This window comes from Populus euphratica, unplaced genomic scaffold, assembly GCF_000495115.2.
Source record: "Populus euphratica unplaced genomic scaffold, PopEup_1.0 scaffold140.1, whole genome shotgun sequence".
Classification (NCBI taxonomy): Eukaryota; Viridiplantae; Streptophyta; class Magnoliopsida; order Malpighiales; family Salicaceae; genus Populus; species Populus euphratica.
In genome coordinates, this window is record NW_011500028.1 from 144836 (window position 1) to 165813 (window position 20978).

Here is a 20978-nt window from a genome sequence, read left to right on the forward strand (position 1 = left end):
CTTCTCTATTTATTAAACAAAAATATAAGGAAGATCTGAGACAACCAATTTATAATTCAAATATCGGAAGCGTTTTTTAATGAATTCAAAAATAAAAGTTTTTGCTTTACAAGGAAAATGCAAATATTTACAGCACAGCATATTCATGCATGGTTTATTGACTTTTTACCTTCTACAAAATGTAACTTAAAGCCATTATATTAATATTTTGATGTAATTTTTATTTTAAAAAAATACAGAAGCTAAGTGGCAGCTGCCCCTTTTTGCTCAATTGTGGCTCCGGCCCTGGTTATATATACAATATAGCTACTACCACGCAGTAGTTAGTTAAGTTTAATACAATCACATACCACTAATTAATCATTAACTACAAAATAATACATCTGGTATGGCGAGAAAATTTTAAATTAAAAAAAATATATAAATATTTAATATTATATATTATATAGACATGTATTTTATATAGAGAAATTAATTTGAAATTCATGTACTAATTTAAAAATATTTTTAAAATAAAAAAATTTATATTATAATTATTTTTTTCAAATTTTTATATTTTAAAATTACTTAACAATGGCTTCATTATTAATTTTATTAAAGATATTATTTTTAACTTTTGTGAGGACTAGTAAAATTATTGGCAACAATTCTTTGTTAATTTATTATTTTATACAAGTAGGTTAGATACAAATATAAATATAAATATATTTTTTTATTGTATCTCTAATTTTTTTTAGTTATCTAGTACTTTATTTGCAATAGTACTTTATTTGCAATCATTAGTATGTTAATCACCATTATTTTTCTTATAGAATTTATAATAAAATATATATTATTTTATTAAAACTCATTTCAATTCATATTCACATATATATATATAATATTATATATAAACATATTAATTTAATATATCTATAAATTATCATATTATTAAGGAACAAAACTAAATTAAATAATTAAATAAATAGAAAAATAAATGAAATTCACTTAAAACATTAAGCATGAAGCATAAAAGATTACTTATTTAATCAATAGTTTAAATTATAGAAGAAAAATATATAGAAATAATAATTAAATTTTTTTATTAAATTATTATATTAAAATTTTAATATAAAATATATTAAAGAAAAAAGATTAAGAGAGCAATTGCCTCCTTAATCCCTGTTGGCTCCGCTATTGGTCTAATTAATAATTGCATGTAGTTGGCCATCTAGGTGGTGGTCAAGTGGTAAGGACTTGGGATTAAGGGGTTTGTTCTCTCTGTATTCAAAGGTTCGGGTCTTTGGTTGCAAATATAATAGCCACTAGAGGCTTACATGGTCATTAACTTCAGGACCCGTGGGATTAGTCATGGTGCGCGCAAGCTGACCCGAACATTCATGTTAATCTAAAAAAAAAATTGCATGTAGTTGATAGAAAACCAATAACTACTTAGCAAATCTCCTTGATGAATTTCCACGCATCCAGCTGCTTATTTATTTATCTTAGTTTGGTTTAAATAAGTACGTGCATGTTTTGTATGCATAGTATATAATGTTTTTTAAATATATTTTTTATTTATAAATATATTAAAATAATTTTTTATATTTTAAATTTATAATATCATCACATCAAAATTTTAAAAATAAAATATTAAATAAAATATTTTTTTAAAAAAAATATATTTAAATACAAGTGAAAACATGGTATCAACAAGTCAAGTAGACTTTCTTTCCATTTGTCACCTATATTCTTTATCTTAGCTATTCCTAATTTTTAGATATTGTATGTTTGTTTGTTTTTGTATTTTAAATATATTTTAAGAAAGTGAAAAATTTTTATTTTTATTTTAAATTAATATATTTTATTTTTATGTTTTTAGATTATGTTGATGAGCTGATATCAAAAATAATTTTTTTAAAAATAAAAAAAAAATTTAATATATTTTTAAATAAAAAATATTTTAAAACACAATTACAACCACTTTTCCAAACATCTTTACCAAGAAAGTGTGTTAAATGAGAAGGTAATGGACAATACTATCAAGATAATACTTGATTTTTATTTTTTTTAAAATATTTTTTAAATATATTAAAATAATTTTTTTTAATATTCTCTATTTATTTTAACATGGTAATGTTAAAGCTAAATAAATTTAAAAAATATATATTTTAATATATTTTTAATTAAAATTTTTAAAGAAAAAAAGTATTAGGGGTTTAGCATCATCGTGTTTTAAAATTATTTTAAAAGAAATTTAAAATTTATTTTTTTAATTTAAATTAATATATTTTTAATATTTTTAAATTATTTTAATATAATGATATTAAAAATAATTTTTTAAAAATATAAAATATTATTAATATATTTTTTAATAAAAATATTTTAAAAATTAATCACAACAACATTTCTAAAATCATTAAATTGAAAAGGGAAGTGGGTGACGTCATTACGTAAACGTCATGCATATAAAAACCCCGTCAGCATCATTCACGTGGACCCTCTATATTCTCTTTCTTTTTTTTCTCATTCACACATTGCCCATGACAAGGTTTTTTTTTTTGTTAAAAAAAAAACATGTCCATTAAAAAAACAACATTGCAATCAATAAAAGATTTATCACCGAGTAATTTGTTAAAAAAAAAATATAAATTGTGTTAATCACATCAACGGAATCTTTTAATTACTTTTTATTTTATCAGGTTGCATATTGAAAATAGCGACCAATAAAAATATTTTATTTCTCAATCCTTTTTCATAGTTGTGCTATATTTGCATGCTTTTTTTTTTTGTTGATCATGATATTTCAAAAAAACCCTTTAAATTATTAAATAAATATAGTTTGTGACGTTATCTATGAATTAATTAATTTTTATGAATTAAAATCCATGTAAATTAAATTATATGGATGTACAATGAGGGATGTATAATAAGGAGGATTATTATACTTATTTCTTGAACTAATATATAAATATCATAATAGACTTAATTTATTTAGTGATTTTCTCCATGACATGAGAGGGGTACAGAGACCCCATCACTACCATGAACAAGCTAGTACGTATATATAGATATATCCTAATTAAGTTTGAGAGGCTCATTTGGGTCGGTGGGAAACTTGACCTTTGATAATTAGTATTTAGTCATCACTCACGAAAAAAGCAAACATGAAGGTGTTGTTTCTCAGAGATTTTTTATATGTATTCTTAAATTATTTTAAAAAATTAATATTTTTAATTTTAAAATATATTAAATATTTTTTTAGTGTTTTCTAATGATTTTAATATACTAATATAAAACTATAAAAAATATTTTGATATATTTTTAAATAAAATAATTATTTTAAAAAATACTTCACATCACTGTCTCAAATACTCTAAAATTTCATTAGAATTTGGATAAGGGTTTATTATAGACTATCATTCGATAATTTTCCATTAAAGAATTAAAAAAATAATTTATCTATTTATAAGAGAATATGGTTTTAATAATTTAACTAATTTTTTTATAACGACTTTATTGATATTTTTTTTAATAAATCAGATGGGTTTCATATATAATAATAATAATAATAAAAGCTTATGAATAATAATAATAATAAATATCATCTTGCACTCCTTCTTTGTCTTTTGTGTTTTCTACCAAAAGATTGAGCATACTTCTCGCCGAACACCTTTTCTCTTGGTGTGAATAATCAACTGTGACCATGAGTGAAGTTTCTCAGACCGGAGAAACCTCCATGTATGTTCTTTTACTATGCTTTCCACTCCTTTTTATCCCTTCTCTTTCTTCTCTTAGATGGAGAAGTATGGAGAAATGCTCATGAAATTAAATGAGCACTTTCTATGCAGCTTCTGGATATCAAGCTAGGGTTTTAAGTTCTGATCTTTTCCTATCCTTCTCAGATTCTATTGTATATATTATCAGAGCTACTATGAGATCCATCCACCCATCCATTGTATGTGTTTCTCTTAAAATTCGAAGCAAGACTTCTTCTTCCTCCTCCTCCTCCTCCTCTTCTTCTTGAATTAGTAATTGGGACATGATTTGATCTCGAGAACTCTTTTATCTCACTACTTGTAAGCAATACTGTGAAAAAATCTTTCTGATTATCGAAGAAAGAACTGAGTTAGTGTTTTTTTAATTATATTTATGGATTCCATTCATATATATATATATATATAGATCTAGATCTTTAAGAGCTAAAAACACAGTTTGATTATTTTTTCTCTCCCAAGGTTAGTTTGTGTTGATTTCCTGGTGCCAAAAAAATTATTTTTACCCCTCATATATTTATTTTTTTTAAGGGAAAAGAAAATGAAATCTAGCCTCATGATGCAAACACAGCTAGCAGTCGCATGCTCGTCGATATCAACGTCCCCACCATGATTATTATATGCAATAATGCACTTTCAGTTTTATTAAGATGATCTCTTCACTACTGCGGTGATTGTTTTTCATTCTTTAGCCAACAATAACCATTAATTTTGCTTTCAGTACTACTTGATTTGTGTTTTTTTTTTTTTTTGATTTTGATGACAAATACACTCTCATCACCTTCTTGCAAGAGCTATATATATATACACTGTATTCTATGCAATATCATATTCGTGCATATATATTGTCAAACTCTTTTTCCCAGCATGTGTTGGTATTAATTATACATATATATAGGCAATTCGAATACAGTAAACAATTGTAAACAGAATATATATATATATATATGTTTATACTAAAGCAACTAATTAAATCACTCCGTGCTCTATATATGTATAATTATTAATCAAGGGAAACTACTGAGGAGGATAAAGAAGAGCAGCAGCAGCAGCATACAGATCGAGGAAGGCGGAGATTGGTGCTGCCAGAAGATGGGTTTGAATGGAAGAAATATGGCCAAAAGTTCATCAAAAATATTGGAAAATTCAGGTACGTTGAATTTTCTATGCATGTTGTATGTGTTGCATCTTTCTCTCTACATACGAGCGCGAGTGATGTGTGTGTGTGTGTGTTGTATGTGTTGCATCTTTCTCTCTACATACGAGCGTGAGTGATGTGTGTGTCAGTGTGTGTGTGTATATGTATATATTGATCATCATACATCAAGGGGTTGTGTGTGTATATATATTGATCATCATACATCAAGGGGTTCTTCCTGGCAAATTATATGTGGAAGATAAGATTTGAATCCTTGTTGCAGCTGCTTCTTGTTTAGGTTGCATTTGACTAGCATTTTAAAATTAAAAAGCAAATACTAAAATTAAGGAATAAAGAGTTGAAATAATATTGATGATAGAAATAAATCTACTTCTATAATAATCTTTTAGTAATTTTTTGTTATTTTAAAACATAAAAGATATTATCCTTCTATATATATATATATATATATCTGAATTATATTTGTATTTTATATTTTGAAATAGTAAGTATAGATTAAATACATATAAATTTCCTTGTACAAATTAATTAATATATATGGCCACGCCGGCAGCTTGTAATTAAGATATATAGCACGCATGGTGCAACTGTATATTATATAATAAAATTAGAAGGGGAAGAGGGAACCTCTGGTTCTTCTATATCAGACGTTGTCCATGTATAATTAATAATCACCTCCTGCGTGCAGTTCTCAATCTCACATCAGATGCAGAAATATAATTATATAGAAGAAATTAAATGTCTGAGATATTAATCAGGAGCCTAATTGTGTTAGATGAGATTGAGAATCCGCTAGGTATGTAATGCTGTGAGTTAAGTGCTAATTATATATGGAGGTTAATATAATTTCCATATTAAAATGAATATTAATTGTTCTATGTATATAGAAGCGACACATGCATGGTTATATTAATTAAGTAATTACAGGGGCTACTTTAGATGCCAGAAGCGAAACTGTATGGCAAAGAAGAGAGCAGAATGGTCCAGCCCAGAAAACCTTCGAATAGTATACGAGGGATCACACAGCCATGCCTCGTCTACACAAGATTATTCTTCTGCTTCCTCACAAGGGACTCCTCCTTCCTCAGCTGCAAACCAGTACAACCTGTACACTCAACTCTTTGGAAATCAACCGGCTTCAAGCACGCACGATCAAGATCATACTTGACTCAACTTGTTAAGTACTCCGTAGCTAGCTAGCTAGCCGCTACCATCATTTGATTCCACTGCTCATTGATCGATCATGTAATTAAGCGCTGTAAATATGCCATAATTCTTGACAACTTGCTGGGTTCTGGAAAACTTGATAAATAAATAAGCCAGCCAGGAAGGATCGATGTTACTGAAGTAAATAATAGGAGTGAGGAAAGCTTCATAATTAGTTGCGGTGTTTGTTCGAGGCCACACGCTAATTTCTTGCTTGTAGGTTCAGGATTGCTATTAAAGCCCAGTTATTCATGGGCTTGGCCGAATGAATTCTTCTTGTGGTCTTATGGTGGCTCTCTTGTAAATACGTGAATCCAAGACTATAATTGAATTTAATAATAGGATAGAAAGTTAGAAATTCATTCCAATCACCCGCAGTCTACAATATCGATGGTTCTAGAGTGTTCTTGTGCACGACAAATCAAACGGCAACAAGTTTCAAACAACGGTCTAGATTCGCTGAAAGTTGAACTGTCAAGACGAAATCCCAAATACGACCACCCTTACGTCGTTTAAAGAAAGAGAAAACCCTACTCCTTTTCTCTTTAGCTCTCGAAGTAGTGCAAGCAGAGAGAGTGTCCATAAGATAGACCTACATACCCTTACCTAGCCACCATCGCCTCTTATCCATTAAACCCCCTTCTCCTAAACCCTGTTCCACCACCACCGGCCGTTCCACTTCTCTGTAAGTTCACTGACACGTTTCTTCTTCTGCGTCTTCTTCCCCCGTCTCCTCTGCCTTTAGTGTGATAGAAGTTTCAATCTTTAAACTGTTACTTTTCTTCCTTTTCTTCTTTTTGGATGCCGATCATGGTAGCTAATCAAAACTTGCTACCGTATTTCAGTTCCTGCTGTTTTGATTCATAAAGGGAAATGAGTTATTTTAATTATGCTGTTTCATGCTTGCTGTGATGCAATTTCGTTAGAAATCCACCTGTTCCTGCAGGTCTTATTGGTTGGTGATTCGAATTAGTTGAATAAATAAACTTTTTGTTGTTTGGTTTCTAATTTGTGATTTTGTGAGTTATCTAGTTCACCACGTAGCTCTATTGCTTCATGGGAACTTTGTTGCTGTAATCAAATGAATTTAGCTTGGGAGAGAATTTTAGCTGGAAAGTATAACGATTAAAACCTATGTGAGCTTAGAAAAAACAATCCTTATAGAAATTCATTATTCTTTTGTTTGTTTTGTTATCAGGTATTAAATAATAAAAATGGCATCAACGTTTACTGCCATGTCCTCAGCTGGAGCCTTGGCTGCTCCTAATGCCCGTGCCATGGATAAGAAGTTTGCATTTTCTTCAAACAAGTTGTCATCTTTTGCTTCCATTTCTGCAAGTCGATTTGGTAGACCACAGAATGTAGTTCTACCAAGATCGCGTTCTCTCAAGGTTAATGCGGCCAAGGAGCTTCATTTCAACAAGGACGGGTCAGCAATTAGGAAATTGCAAGTGAGTTTTGGGTTGCTGGTTTTGTTCAGTATTTGCATCTTGTTGCAGCGTGTTTGTATGATTTTATCTGCCTTTTGCTTACCAGATTTGTTCTTTTATTGCAGACTGGTGTGAACAAGCTTGCAGATCTAGTTGGGGTTACCCTTGGACCTAAAGGCCGGAATGTTGTTCTTGAGAGCAAGTACGGTTCACCTAAAATTGTCAATGATGGTGTGACTGTTGCTAAAGAGGTATGCTTTATCTGGCTGTTTTGTGTCTTTGATAACTTGAACATGAGATTTCTATCCTCTTGTATCATTTTTTCAGAACAATATTTGCAGCTAGAAGATGCATGCTAGAAATTGTAGTCGTAGCTATCCAATTCAGATGAGGCAAACTATCTATGTGGCATTCCCCTATATGTTATTTTGTTACTCCAAATAAGATTCATGAGCTTCTGGTGGCTTTCTCTAGGCATGATGATTATTAACAGGATGCTTTACCTTAAATTTCCAGGTTGAATTGGAGGATCCAGTTGAGAACATTGGTGCTAAGCTAGTGAGACAAGCTGCTGCCAAGACAAATGACTTGGCTGGGGATGGGACCACAACATCTGTTGTTCTTGCACAGGGCCTTATTGCAGAAGGTGTCAAGGTTGGTATGGTGGTTCATACAATGTATTCTGTGAAGATATGTTGAACGTGTCAATCTCACCCATTGTTTTGCTTACAGGTTGTGGCTGCTGGTGCCAACCCTGTTTTAATCACTAGAGGCATTGAAAAGACCTCAAGAGCTCTTGTAAATGAACTTAAATTGATGTCAAAAGAGGTATGTAAAGTCGGTTGGACCATGCTTGTGGGTAATTATCGTTATGCAACTGTGACCTTTGTATATATGCATTGAAACGCTGAGAAAGGACAGAGTGGTTATAATTTGAGTTTGCAGGTTGAAGACAGTGAACTTGCAGATGTGGCAGCTGTGAGTGCAGGGAACAACTATGAAGTTGGGAATATGATTGCGGAAGCCATGAGCAAAGTTGGTAGGAAGGGAGTGGTGACTCTTGAAGAGGGAAAAAGTGCTGATAATAGTCTCTATGTCGTTGAGGGAATGCAGTTCGACCGTGGTTATATCTCACCTTACTTCGTCACTGATAGTGAAAAAATGGCAGTTGAATATGACAACTGCAAGGTATGTGGTCACAGCTAGTCAAGCGGGCCTTTGCAGTTGATTTTTCCTGCCGCGTTGACAATTTCATTTGTTTTGGTGCAGTTGCTTCTTGTTGACAAGAAAATAACAAATGCTAGAGATCTCATTGCCATTTTGGAAGATGCAATTAAAGGTGGATATCCAGTTGTAATAGTTGCTGAAGACATCGAGCAAGAAGCTTTAGCTACTCTTGTTGTCAATAAGCTTAGGGGTGCTTTGAAGATTGCTGCCCTCAAAGCTCCTGGTTTTGGGGAACGGAAAAGTCAGTACCTTGATGACATTGCTATTCTGACTGGAGGTTAGGGTTCTACTTAGGATTCTTTGCTTTCTATCTGATTTTATTTTTGTTCATGGTGTTCTGCTATCATGTTCTCTCAATGTGGATATGAACATACACCACTGATATTAGCTCTCTCAATGTGGATATGAATGCGTTCCTTACTTGTTTGCTGTGGAGTGGATATGAACATACACCACTGATATTAGTATTTTTATTTTGTTGATGTTGAGAGATTTCTTTCATTGGCTTTCAGGAACTGTTGTTAGAGAGGAGGTGGGGCTTGCCTTGGACAAAGTAGGCAATGAGGTCCTGGGACATGCTTCTAAAGAGGTTCTTACCAAGGATACAACCACCATTGTTGCTGATGGAAGCACCCAAGAAGCAGTAAATAAGAGAGTTGCGCAGATTAGAAATCTTATTGAGGTGTCGATTCTCCTTGCCTTTCACTCCCAACAAAATGTTTGGTGTTTTTATTTTTTCCCTGTAGTAGTAGTTTATTGCCGCTAAATGCAAGATATAAAAATGCAGGCTGCTGAACAAGACTATGAAAAGGAGAAGCTCAGTGAAAGAATTGCAAAACTGTCAGGTGGTGTTGCAGTGATACAGGTAATTTCTCTATCACTTACAAAACAGAGACACAAAACAGTGTAGATTGTATCTTCACTTAAATGGAAGTGCTTTTGAATGTTGGAGGTTGGAGCACAAACAGAGACAGAGCTTAAAGAAAAGAAACTGAGAGTTGAAGATGCTCTAAATGCAACCAAGGTAATTTTTCTCATGCCACCATCCTCTGTATTGTTCTTATGTTCTAGGTAAGTTGTTTGGACTCAAATCATTCTTTATCTCAATGGTTTTTAGGCTGCTGTTGAGGAAGGTATTGTGGTTGGTGGTGGATGCACCCTGCTGAGATTGGCATCAAAGGTGGATGCCATCAAGGACAGCCTTGAGAATGATGAAGAAAAGGTAATTTGCCAACATTTTAGGAACTCATTGAATGTTCTGTAAAGGAACAATCGTAGGAACCCAGTAGTGATCTATTTTTGCTCTATGTAAGGGTTGTTGCCGAGCTGCTTAGAAAGTGCCTTGCCTCAATTGTTTTTGCATGATTACAGGTCGGAGCAGACATTGTAAAGAGAGCTCTGAGCTACCCCTTGAAATTAATAGCCAAGAATGCTGGTGTTAATGGAAGTGTGGTCAGCGAGAAGGTATCAAACTTTGCCAATGTCAAATTATGGTACTGTGTGTGGTCCAGGACTGCCTGCAGCTAAGATAATCGCTTCTTCTTTTAGGTGCTCGCAAGTGACAATCCTAAGTTTGGATACAATGCTGCAACTGGAAATTATGAAGATCTGATGGCTGCTGGAATCATCGATCCAACGAAGGTGACTTACTATGTGGATTTACATTGGGGGGGTTACAACTTGTGATTTGCTTTCAATGGAAAAAGTTTCTGTTGGCTCTGATAACTGTGTAGTTGGATTTAAGCATAAGATGTGGTTGGGTTTAAATATAATATTGGGGAATTCTGTCCTTTTCAGAGTGGTTCAACTAGTAGTTAGTTGTTTGGGGATTTTGTCTCAAAACTAAATACGGAAATCTTCATTCAGGTGGTCAGATGTTGCCTGGAGCATGCATCATCCGTAGCTAAGACTTTCTTGATGTCAGATTGTGTAGTTGTTGAGATTAAGGAGCCTGAATCGGTGCCTGCTGGCAACCCCATGGACAACTCAGGTTTGTTCTTCTGAACGATGAAACCAAGTGGAATTCTGCTGCCGGTGTTGTTCTTCCACTGTTAAGTGCTTTGTTTCTCTAGTGACTGCCTCACCAAGTGTCTGTTCTCTTGCCTTGTTGTTGCAGGATATGGGTACTGATGAAGCAGCTGTGCAAGACATGACGAGGAGCAAATAAAAGCAGCCCCCCTCGTACTAGAAATGATGTTTAGTTTGATTGTGGTAATTTTTTTTGTTTGTAAATCTGATTACCGGTGCTGGTAGAGGTTATGTTTTCTGGTGAGGGTAGCTTGCCGGGACACGGGATGTATTATTCACCTGCAATTATTTGTACAATTGCGCAATGTTTTTGAACCAGCTCGAGTTACAAGTCTCATCTTTGGTTATGATACACCAAATAGCTCGAGTTACACCTTCAGCCCCCTCACCGGTTGCCAAATCTGATGGTCTGCTGATATCACCATAAATGGTGGTTGGTCATGGTTCGTTGTAGTGCCCAATAAATACCTGGATTCTTTCGGCTTCATTCTCGTGAATTGTGGAGGTATTAAAGTTATGCGTAAATAACTTGATGGTGGCGATCATAATAATACAGAGCCATTACTTAGATTAGAGTAGGTGGCCATGTAAATAGAGCCATCGACCACATGGTCTAGATCGGCATGCCCCAGAGGGTAAAGACACTGAGAGCTTTCTCTTGCCTTTGCGGAGGACATGATGTCCCAATAAGTCCTCTCGCGCTGCTGGACCAATGCTTGGTTGCTCGCAGCGGGGTTTCAAGGCAGGGCTCCTCCAACAACAGTGAAACCAAGGCATGGTTGCGAGCAGCCGCTCGCCTGAACCTTATTGTTCGCTATTGTTTTGGCGATGGTAGAGAAAAGGCCCTCGTCTCAAGTCGATTAAGAATAAGTTTAATCGGGTGGTTAAATTATTAGATACAAAACACGGCTCAAGTTAAGGTTGAAGTGGGTTTTATAATACAATTGACAAGAAGAAACATTATAAATAATGTGGAAGATGCATGAAAATAATAGAGGAGGAGCAGGAGTCCTCATAAATTCTGTTATAACAGTTAATAATGGATCCGAACTCCCCGCCGCTCCTAAACAGTTTTGTTTATTCACCCCTTATTTATTATTTTTATCATCATAATCGTTATTATTATTATTATTTCAGAAAAGAAATAAAAATGACAGTCCAGTATATTATTCTTTTGCCGTCGTCGTCGTCTCCGTCCATGGATGTGCATGGAAGGCATGCTGTGCTAAGATTCCTGCAAGTGCTAAGATTCCTTCCCTGCTTTTCTTACGGAGTTGTTTATTTTTCATATAACTCCATTGCATTGACAAGGGCAAATCCTTTCTTATTATCTTACAAAATTATTTACTCGCTCCAGGTTTCTCAACAACCACCACAGTAGATTCTTGTTTAAGGTTCATAATTCTAATAATTATTATTATTTTCATAGAATTGAAGGGCAGGAGGAAGAGACCCTTATTGTGGGAGGAGTCCTTGTCATGATGCACATATGTATGGAATGCATGTATATTAAATGGTGCAGTCCCACATCCAAAGTTCTTTTCTTTTTGCCCTTTTCCTTCTCCTTCCTTGGTAGTAGTGATCAAAATCTAGTTTTTTTTTTTTTTTTTGGGTCGTTGGAAACAATTTCTTTGTCAATTATCAAAATGCCCAAAAGAATGATGTGTAACCTAAGGAGGAGGAGGTGCAGCAGCACCTTTAAATTATTATTATTATTATTAACAAGGAATTAGAGTGGGGCAAGGTTGGAAGCCCGCAGAGAGTGCCCTGCAAGAAAGACACAAGTCTCGCTTGGTTAATTCGATTAGTTTATTTGGATGATGAAATTCCCTCTGAATTACTTACTACTCACCAAGCAAGAAACCAACCAAACACGAAGAGTTCACTTTCTTGGAAGCAGTCAAAAAGTTGTGTGGAAAGTTAAGCACTCTTCTTTACTATTATATGTTAATCAAAAATACAAATTATTTTAATACTCTTTAAGCATTATATATATATATATAATTGATGTTTTTTAAAGGTGTTTTTTATTATTTAAAAATACATTAAAATAATTTTTTTAATTCTTCGTACCAACAACCTCATAAAAAAATAAAAAAAATTAAAAAATATATTCTTAAAACATAAAAAAATTAGAAACTACCGTATGCCTAAATATTCATTTAAAAACTCGAGTTTTACAGCAGGTGCAAGCGTGTTCTCAACCCAACAAGCAAGGTAAAAAATAAAATAAATAATAATAAGAAAAGAAAGCATATAACAAAATCATAAATATATAAGCAAGCAGCATTGGACTGCATTGCATTCCATGCATGGATGATTGATAGATGGATGGGTGGTTATGGTATTTGGAGATGGTGGGTGTGATTGGTGCCTTTTCTTTTTCTTTTTTCTTTTTTCTTTTTTGTTATGATTCTATTCTAAACTTATTAATCTTGGCAATGCCATGGCCATTCCATCTCTCACACTTAATTGAAAAAAACTCTCCTCCTCCTGCACGCCGCCTCTCCCTTACCTTACCTCCAAAGACTTGCACTCTCTTTGTATTCTTTCTACACAATTCTCACTAATTAACCAAAAAGAACCGATCATCTCTTATAAAGTTTCTTGCTTTGTCCCCCCTCCAATGCCTTCTTCTTCGCTTACTATCATCGTCTGTCACTGGTATGTTATGTCTTTGTTATCACTCTTGTACCCCTGTTTTTCTTCTACATTGTTGTTAAATCGTTTTAGCTGGGTTTCCTTTGTTTTGTCTGTTTGATTTATTTTTGTTCTCAGAATTAAATCTTTTTTTGGTTTTTGATGATGATCATGGTTTTGATCATCTGGGTTTTGGCTCTTTTGATGAGCCTGATTGAACCGTGGTTGTCGGGATTGTGTAAAGCAATGAGGTTTCTGTGCTTCGTGTCCTTTTCTGTTTGGACGTATAAACCGAGGAAAAACAGTGGTCTTTTTAATGGTTTGATCATGGTTCTAGAGTCATTTTTGGGGCCCCTCTCTATCTTAGCTGGGGTTTTGTGCTCGATTGATCTTGCAGTGTAGAATCTCTTGGTCTTGACTGATGAGATGAGTCAACCTCTTCTTGTTATTTGATTTTTTTCTTCTTGTTTAAATCAATTTATGATGGCAAAGATTGTGGTGGTGATAGCTCATAGTGAGAAATGAAGCGATGATTGCTCATAGACATTTCTTTTACTAATATTGTTTTCCTAATTGGCGGTACTTCGTGTTTCAGAAATTCACTGCAGTGAAGAGCTTGTTTGTGGATCTACATTGTCTCATAGACATTGCTAGAAAGGAGTTTTTTAGCACACTGCAATTTATAGAATGGAAGATCAAAGAACTGAACTAGAGTTTGATGAATTTGAGAAGCTTCTTCGAGAGATACCGAATGCTACTTCTGGAAATCAGCATTCTGCTGATGCTGGACTTAAAAGTGCACCTCTAAATGGTAGCTGGGCACCCATTTCTGTGAATTCCTTCAAGGGGTCTTTTATTGAGAAACTTGAAAGCTATGGGAGTTTGGATTGCAGACAGATTTTAGCAAATAAAACTCAACAATCTCCTACCACGAATGCTCAGTCAGAGGAAGCAAATTTGCCAGATGACCAATCCCTAACGCTAGCTTTTGCAGAATTGAGTTTTAACAGTGGGAGTCCTTTGGCAAATTATAAATCCTTACCCAACCCTTCTGTATATACAAACACCATGAATAGTTCACTCTCCAATACAGATTCATCAACGATGGCTGTCCCTCCTTACCAATCACCAAATAATTTACCTTCCGGTTTTGACAAGTTTAATGCTGTGAAAGTTTGCCATGAACAGTCGAATTTCGTAAAATTTGATGCCCGAGAACAGAAGAAGGTGCCAACTGATTTTTGTCAGCCTCATCCCATCAAAAAATTCTCCACAGCCTTGCCACCAACTCATGGCATGCAAGGTTTTCAATTGCTTTCCAATGTGGCTGTCCCAGGCATGGATTTTCCTTTAATGTCTGATCATCAACAATACTTCACTGATGTTCAGTCATCACTTCCTTACATACATTCACAACAGCTAAACCGGTCTCACATCAACTGGAGGAATATTGAAGAAGAACAATGCTACAGGATGCATCAGCAATGCTTATATCTGCAGCAACTACGGAATCAAAGGTTGGAAGCTCAGAATCCTACTCCAGCAAATGGAAATGTTGAAACCAAGCTGATGAGTCGGAATGTGAGGCAACCTTATTTGGAGGTTCCGTTCTCCCACCAGCTTCAACAATCTAATCAAGAAACATTTTGGAGTAACTATGCTGTCACAAGGGGTTTGAACCAATCACAGAATGGTATACGCGTTTTAGACAAAGTAGGAAAACAGAGTTTTCCTGAAAAGATTCTGACAAGGTCACAAGGACTGAACACACTGAAAGCTTTGAAGTTTGGCTCCGTTGGCGGCAATGAATCACTTGCCCATCTCAACCATAATGGGAAACTTCTATCAAATGCTCACCTTTTCCATAGCTTATCTACTCCTACTGCTGGGTGCTTTCAGTTAGATCCTTTGAGCTCATGGAATTTGTCCCCTGATTTTACAGTCCTAAAGAGTACTAATCTCAGGGCTCAGCCTCCGAAGTATAACTCAGTAGATGAAGTGACTGGTAGAATATATCTTATGGCAAAGGACCAGCATGGTTGTCGCTTCTTGCAAAGAAAATTTTCTGAGGGGACCCCACAAGATGTCGAAAAGATTTTTCTTGAGATTATTGATCACATCGTTGAGCTAATGACAGACCCTTTTGGGAATTACCTTGTTCAGAAGTTGCTTGAAGTATGCAATGAGGATCAGAGAATGCAAATACTACGTACTATCACTAGGAAAGCTGGGGAGCTTGTTCGGATTTCATGTGATATGCATGGGTTTGCTCTCTGTCTTTATATGCGTGTGTTTATTTTCTTGTGCATTCAAAGACTCAAGGCATTCACCTTTCATGCTTTAATTATTTTTGGAACGGCTCTCTTGAACACAGGACTCGAGCTGTTCAAAAGGTAATCGAAACCCTTAAGACTCCAGAGCAGTTTTCCATGGTTGTCTCTGCATTGAAGCCTTGTATAGTGACTCTGATAAAAAATATGAATGGTAACCATGTAGCCCAGCGCTGCTTGCAGTATTTGATGCCTGAATACAGTGAGGTAAGGGACGCATCTTTCTTTTGGTCTGAATTACTTTATCATTTGGAAGGTTTTTTTATTTTTTTTATTTTTTAATTCAGGTAATCTAACCTCCTTGCTTTATTTTCCAAAACCCTTTAAACACCTCTATGAAGAAGCAAGCTTGACTTTGGTCCTTACTTTAAATCTTGTTCTGCAAAGCATTTGAAATGAAAAAAAAAAGAGAGGTTAAACTTGTTGATACATGTTATTTTAAGTGAAGAACATGACTTGGATGTCATCCCCGGTAGAGTAATAGATCTTCACTGTCCCACTGCCCTTATTGTTGATCTTTTTAACTTTTCACAACTCACTTCTTTTTTCTGTCTGTGTATTCAGATCCAGTTGTTTCCTATTTTCTCACAGAAGTGCTCATTTTGCATGCTGTTCTCTACTACTGAACTGCAGCAACTGCCTCTATCAACAGAAAAAAACTGCACTCTACTTTTACTAGCATATTTGCATATATTTGATTATCTTTTTTTTTCCATGTCATGTATTTTGTTGAACCAGGCAATGGTTTTATTGCAGTGTAATCATTATAACAGTATGACATTTGTGTAACTAGTGTAATGGAAACTTAGAGGCTGTCTTCAGGCTAGTTTTGGTGTCATTAAAATGACTAACCTGATTATTACTAGGATCAAGAATGCAAACCCCAGCTTCTCCTGGAAAAAGGAAAAAGAAAAAAGAACAAAGAAAAAAGAAAAAAGAAATGGAACATTTATCAAGTTCTCATTTGCAATCTGTTTTCCAAATAACAAATCAATTCATAGTAGATGTTTCAGAGATTAACTCATTTTGCTTCAAGTGGAATGGACAATGTCAATTTTTCTCAGCTTCAGAATTTCTTCAATTATCTTTTTTTTTTTTCAGCATTCCATATCAAATCAAGCAGAATGTTTTAAATTGTAGGAGCATTGGCACGGCTTGAGAAAAATTGTTGTCTTCCAACATTTGTTTAATTCTTCCATACAGATGCAGAAAATGATGCCTATTTTAGCTATAAATCTGACATGACATACAGAATGAAGCAGATTTTGGCACTACATGAAACAATGGTGTTGATTTCTTTTGCAGTTCCTTTTTGAAGCTACAACTGCTAATTGTGTTGAACTTGCAACTGACCGTCATGGCTGTTGTGTACTTCAAAAATGCCTAAGCCAATCTAAGGGAGAGCAAAGACGATGCTTAGTCTCTGAGATCACATCAAATGCTCTAATCCTTTCACAAGATCCATTCGGGTACTGTATCTTTCTCTTTTCCTTGAGCTTTTTATTCCATGCTTTTTTCCCAAGCCTGTATATCATGAAGGTGTGGCGACTTTTTCTTATTTAGCACTATTCCATGGAAGAATGTGGCTGCACATTTCACACATGATTAAAGTAGGTATTAAGAAAGAGTTGTGCGCCAAAATAATGTCACTTTGTTCAGCTTACCTGAACTAGGATACGAGCAGTGACATGTAATACTGAACTTCTGTTTTATCCAGAACAGTTTTTTTTTTTTCAATTTATTTTTGAGGTTCATAAAAAAAGCGAATATAAAGTGGACTCTTACTAAGTATTAGCTTTGTCTGTTAGAGGACTCTGTGAAATTTATCGGTGGAAAGAACAAGTATTTGCACAATCTCATCATTATTCTTATCAAAACAATCAAAAAGTGAAGAATGCAGACTATTACTAAGCATTAAATGGTATCTTATGCTAGGGTCAGATTCAAGAAGTGAATAATGTTTACGATTACTAAGTATTAGGTTTGTTTGATAGAGGACCTTGTGGTTCTGTGAAATTTATTGGTGAAGAGAACAAGGTTTTGCACAGTCTCCTCACGATTCTCACCAAAATAATTACTCAAAACCTGTTCTAACAATCCCAACTTTTGTTTTTTATTTTTTTTCATGCTTTTCATGCTCCACATGTCTGGTTGCTGTTCTTAAGAATTGTTGCTCCCATATCTGCTTGGAGATGAATGACTCGCTAGTTTTGAGCATGCATGGATTTAAAACACTTGAACATTGAAATCTAATTTTTGATGTTGCAGTAACTATGTTGTGCAATTTGTCTTCGAGCTTCGTCTTCCATGGGCAGCAACTGATATTCTTGATCAGTTGGAGGGTAATTATGGAGACTTGTCTGTTCAGAAATATAGCAGCAATGTGGTTGAGAAATGCCTAAAATATGCTGGTGAGGTGCGCTGCACTCGTATCATTCAGGAGCTGATAAATAATTCTCGCTTGGATCAAGTCATGCAAGATCCTTTTGGTAATTATGTTATCCAGGCAGCTTTGCAACAATCAAAGGTTTGTATTTTGAATTTTAATAAACATTTTGGTTTCAATAAAATCATGTGTTGGATGGTTCTCCCCTCAAGGAAAGATTTTCAAGTATCATTTACTTTTGGATTGTTCATTTTGGTCTTTCCTGGAGTGTCCTTTGGAGATAGTCTTATTTTCTGATATCTGTTGTATGAGGGGAAAAACAGCAGTTGTTTAAAATGAAACTGATGCATTTGTATTGTCATTTGATTGGATCCTTCTTTAACTTGTTGAGTAGGGAGCTCTTCATGCTGCTTTGGTGGAGGCTATACGACCCCATGTTCCTACCCTTCAAACTAGTCCTTATGGGAAGAAAGTCCTATCTAGTAATATTTTGAAAAAGTAATCTGCAAGTAAGATCTCATAGAACTTTTCTCCTGGACATTGCCTATTTTCTGCTTACCTTTCTTTATTTAGTTTTTTGTTTGGCAGTGCAGACTTTTTGTCCAATTGCTGAAGTTCCTGTAAATTTGGTTTCAAGATTTCGATGCTTTGACATAATGAGAAAACAGTCAAAGATGCATTCACAGCTCATCTGAACAGATGAAAGGTGAATTTATTGAGGGTTTTTTTTTTTTTATCATTATAAAAGAAAATTTCACATGACATGGGATCCACATGTTTGTATATCAATATATTTTTTTTCTTTTTGCCTGGAAATAAAAGAAATGTGAAGGTGTAGATTTCTTTGAGCTTATGGGGGTTCCTGTAATATGGTTTTTTTGGACGGAAGCTCAAGAGTCGATGCTTGGCGGGTGATTGCAGGTTGGAAGAGATTTGGAAGCTACCTGATTTCCATGCCTGACTTTCATTTTTGTGGTGTACATTTCGTGTCCATAGATTGCCAAGATTAGGGCTTTGATTTGTCATATAAATATTTAAGTTCCCAAGTTTGCCATTCCCGTGATTATCTTTTTGACGATGTAATCTTGTTGTTTGTCTAGATATATGTGAAGTAATAATGCCGTTCTTGTTGCTCAAAATCTGTAATGCTTTGTGAAAACCAACGCCATTTCTCTCGTGTGCTGTGAAGTCAATTTATTGTCTCCGAACAAATAATACAACACCCAGATCGGTTTGGTGGCATCATGATAACCTTAAATGCTGCATTCTTCACCCTGCCCTCCTTGACAATTGCCAGTGTCAGGGCTTTCTGTTTCCTTTTCTGTTTGATTCTCAACATCTTAATTCATGGAGTAATAATGCCGTTCATGTTACTCAATCTGCAATGCTTTGTGAAATGACTTACCTTTTCTCTTCTGTGCTATGAAATCAACACAGCTATTAATAATAATTTTAAAACTTAAATATTACTCCCTTCCCTGGCTTCTCCTCCAAATTGTATTACTGCGAAATTCATGTGTTCTTGTAACGAAGCTTTATTCATGCAATCCGATGACAGCAGTGTACGTATATGGAGATTTCAGACCGCTCCATTTACAGCAAGCAGGGATGCTGAAACAGATGTTGGATGAGAGTGGAAGAACATGGAGTAGTGAAGGATCTTGGAGAAGACGTCATGTGATTAATGCAGGATCATTCATCTGTGTACCGATTATAGAATGGAAGAGCAGAGCATGCAGTTTGATGCCAAGCAGTGAAGACAAATCTGTGGTTTTGTCATGAGTTGGATCCATCAAGTTGACTTAAGAATTACTGACTGGCATGCCCATAAGCCCACCACTGACATGAAAGACAGGCAAAGTAAATTGATACCTTAATGTTCCGGCTGTATTGGTTGGCCCCACTAGCCTACAAGAAGTCAAGAACAACAAGTATAGGATCCAGGCATCCCGCCGTTGTTGTGCGTACAGTGGAATTTCAAGAAGGTATAGGCACCTACTCGTATACTCGGCTGAAAAATTAAAAAGACTCCCATATTTGATATGTCAAGTGCCCCTCAACCAAGAATGTGGGTATGCCACGTGTCCTTAAAAGACTCAGTTTGCATCCCACACATGATACGTGGCACAAAGTCATTGGAGCAGAACAGTAAGAACCCCACTAGTGATGCACCTCTAATCCAAGCCTATTCTTTGGGGGCCAATCTCTCTCTCTCTCTCTCTCTCTCTCTCTCTGACCAAATGGAAAGCCACGCTTCTCACATTTTCATTGCCCTACATTCTGAGGAGCTGATGAAAAAGCAACAGCCATGCCTTTAGCTTTCAAGCAGATATCTTTTCTCTTATAGAATAATTAAAATCAAATAAAAAAAAAACTATAATTTTGAATAATTTGTTAATTATAAGTGCTTAACCTTAACCTAAATATATATAAAGTATATATAGGTTAAACTAAAAATATTATTTTACTCTTAATAAATAAGATTACATAAATATTATTTAACATCTCCTCTTAAACTTATGATGCTGCAACTACAAACATCAAGAGTTTGCCAACCAGAAAACGAAAGTGCTGCAACTACAAGCATCAAGAGTTTGCCAACCAAAAAACAAAAACAAGAGGTGGAATGCGTCTTGATAAAGAAATCTGCAATCTTCAAGGAAGAAGGAACAAAAAGCAAAGCAATGGTGCCATATTTGAGATGATGATGAGTAAGATGACAATCGATCTCAACATGCTTAGTTCGCTCATGAAAAACCGAGTTGTGAGTAATCCGAATAGAACTCTGGTTGTCACAATACATAGGAGTAGGATGAG

General features: G+C 34.8%; 3 protein-coding genes across 7 annotated transcripts; all 3 read left to right on the top strand.

Moving 5' to 3' along the window:
* Nucleotides 1-3605: 3605 nt before the first annotated feature.
* LOC105142295 (WRKY transcription factor 44-like) lies at nucleotides 3606-6255 on the top strand. Of its 2 annotated transcripts, none has more exons than XM_011049859.1 (3): nucleotides 3606-3720; nucleotides 4768-4905; nucleotides 5842-6255. In XM_011049859.1, the coding sequence occupies exons 1-3, from the start codon at nucleotides 3686-3688 to the stop codon at nucleotides 6080-6082; spliced, it is 414 nt and encodes a 137-aa protein (XP_011048161.1). In that variant the 5' UTR covers nucleotides 3606-3685; the 3' UTR covers nucleotides 6083-6255. The 2 variants fall into 2 exon arrangements, with proteins under 2 accessions (XP_011048161.1, XP_011048162.1); XM_011049860.1 differs by having other exon boundaries at nucleotides 5854-6255.
* Nucleotides 6256-6572: 317 nt separating this feature from the next.
* LOC105142297 (chaperonin 60 subunit beta 2, chloroplastic-like) lies at nucleotides 6573-11153 on the top strand. Its single transcript, XM_011049861.1, has 15 exons — nucleotides 6573-6805; nucleotides 7319-7571; nucleotides 7676-7801; nucleotides 8067-8204; nucleotides 8283-8378; nucleotides 8496-8738; nucleotides 8820-9054; nucleotides 9290-9459; nucleotides 9565-9642; nucleotides 9730-9801; nucleotides 9895-9999; nucleotides 10149-10241; nucleotides 10326-10418; nucleotides 10644-10767; nucleotides 10894-11153. Exons 2-15 carry the CDS (start codon nucleotides 7335-7337, stop codon nucleotides 10905-10907), a joined length of 1824 nt encoding a protein of 607 aa, XP_011048163.1. The 5' UTR covers nucleotides 6573-6805; nucleotides 7319-7334; the 3' UTR covers nucleotides 10908-11153.
* Nucleotides 11154-13116: 1963 nt separating this feature from the next.
* LOC105142298 (pumilio homolog 12-like) lies at nucleotides 13117-19403 on the top strand. 4 transcript variants are annotated; one of them, XR_845535.1, is made up of 8 exons: nucleotides 13117-13469; nucleotides 14041-15730; nucleotides 15820-15982; nucleotides 17081-17244; nucleotides 18044-18302; nucleotides 18556-18670; nucleotides 18750-18867; nucleotides 19083-19403. XR_845535.1 is itself a non-coding variant. In XM_011049862.1 (7 exons), the coding sequence occupies exons 2-6, from the start codon at nucleotides 14133-14135 to the stop codon at nucleotides 18661-18663; spliced, it is 2292 nt and encodes a 763-aa protein (XP_011048164.1). In that variant the 5' UTR covers nucleotides 13117-13469; nucleotides 14041-14132; the 3' UTR covers nucleotides 18664-18670; nucleotides 18750-19403. The 4 variants fall into 4 exon arrangements, 3 of the variants coding, with proteins under 3 accessions (XP_011048164.1, XP_011048165.1, XP_011048167.1); XM_011049862.1 differs by having other exon boundaries at nucleotides 18750-19403; XM_011049863.1 differs by having other exon boundaries at nucleotides 18755-19403.
* The last annotated feature ends 1575 nt before the right edge of the window (nucleotides 19404-20978 follow it).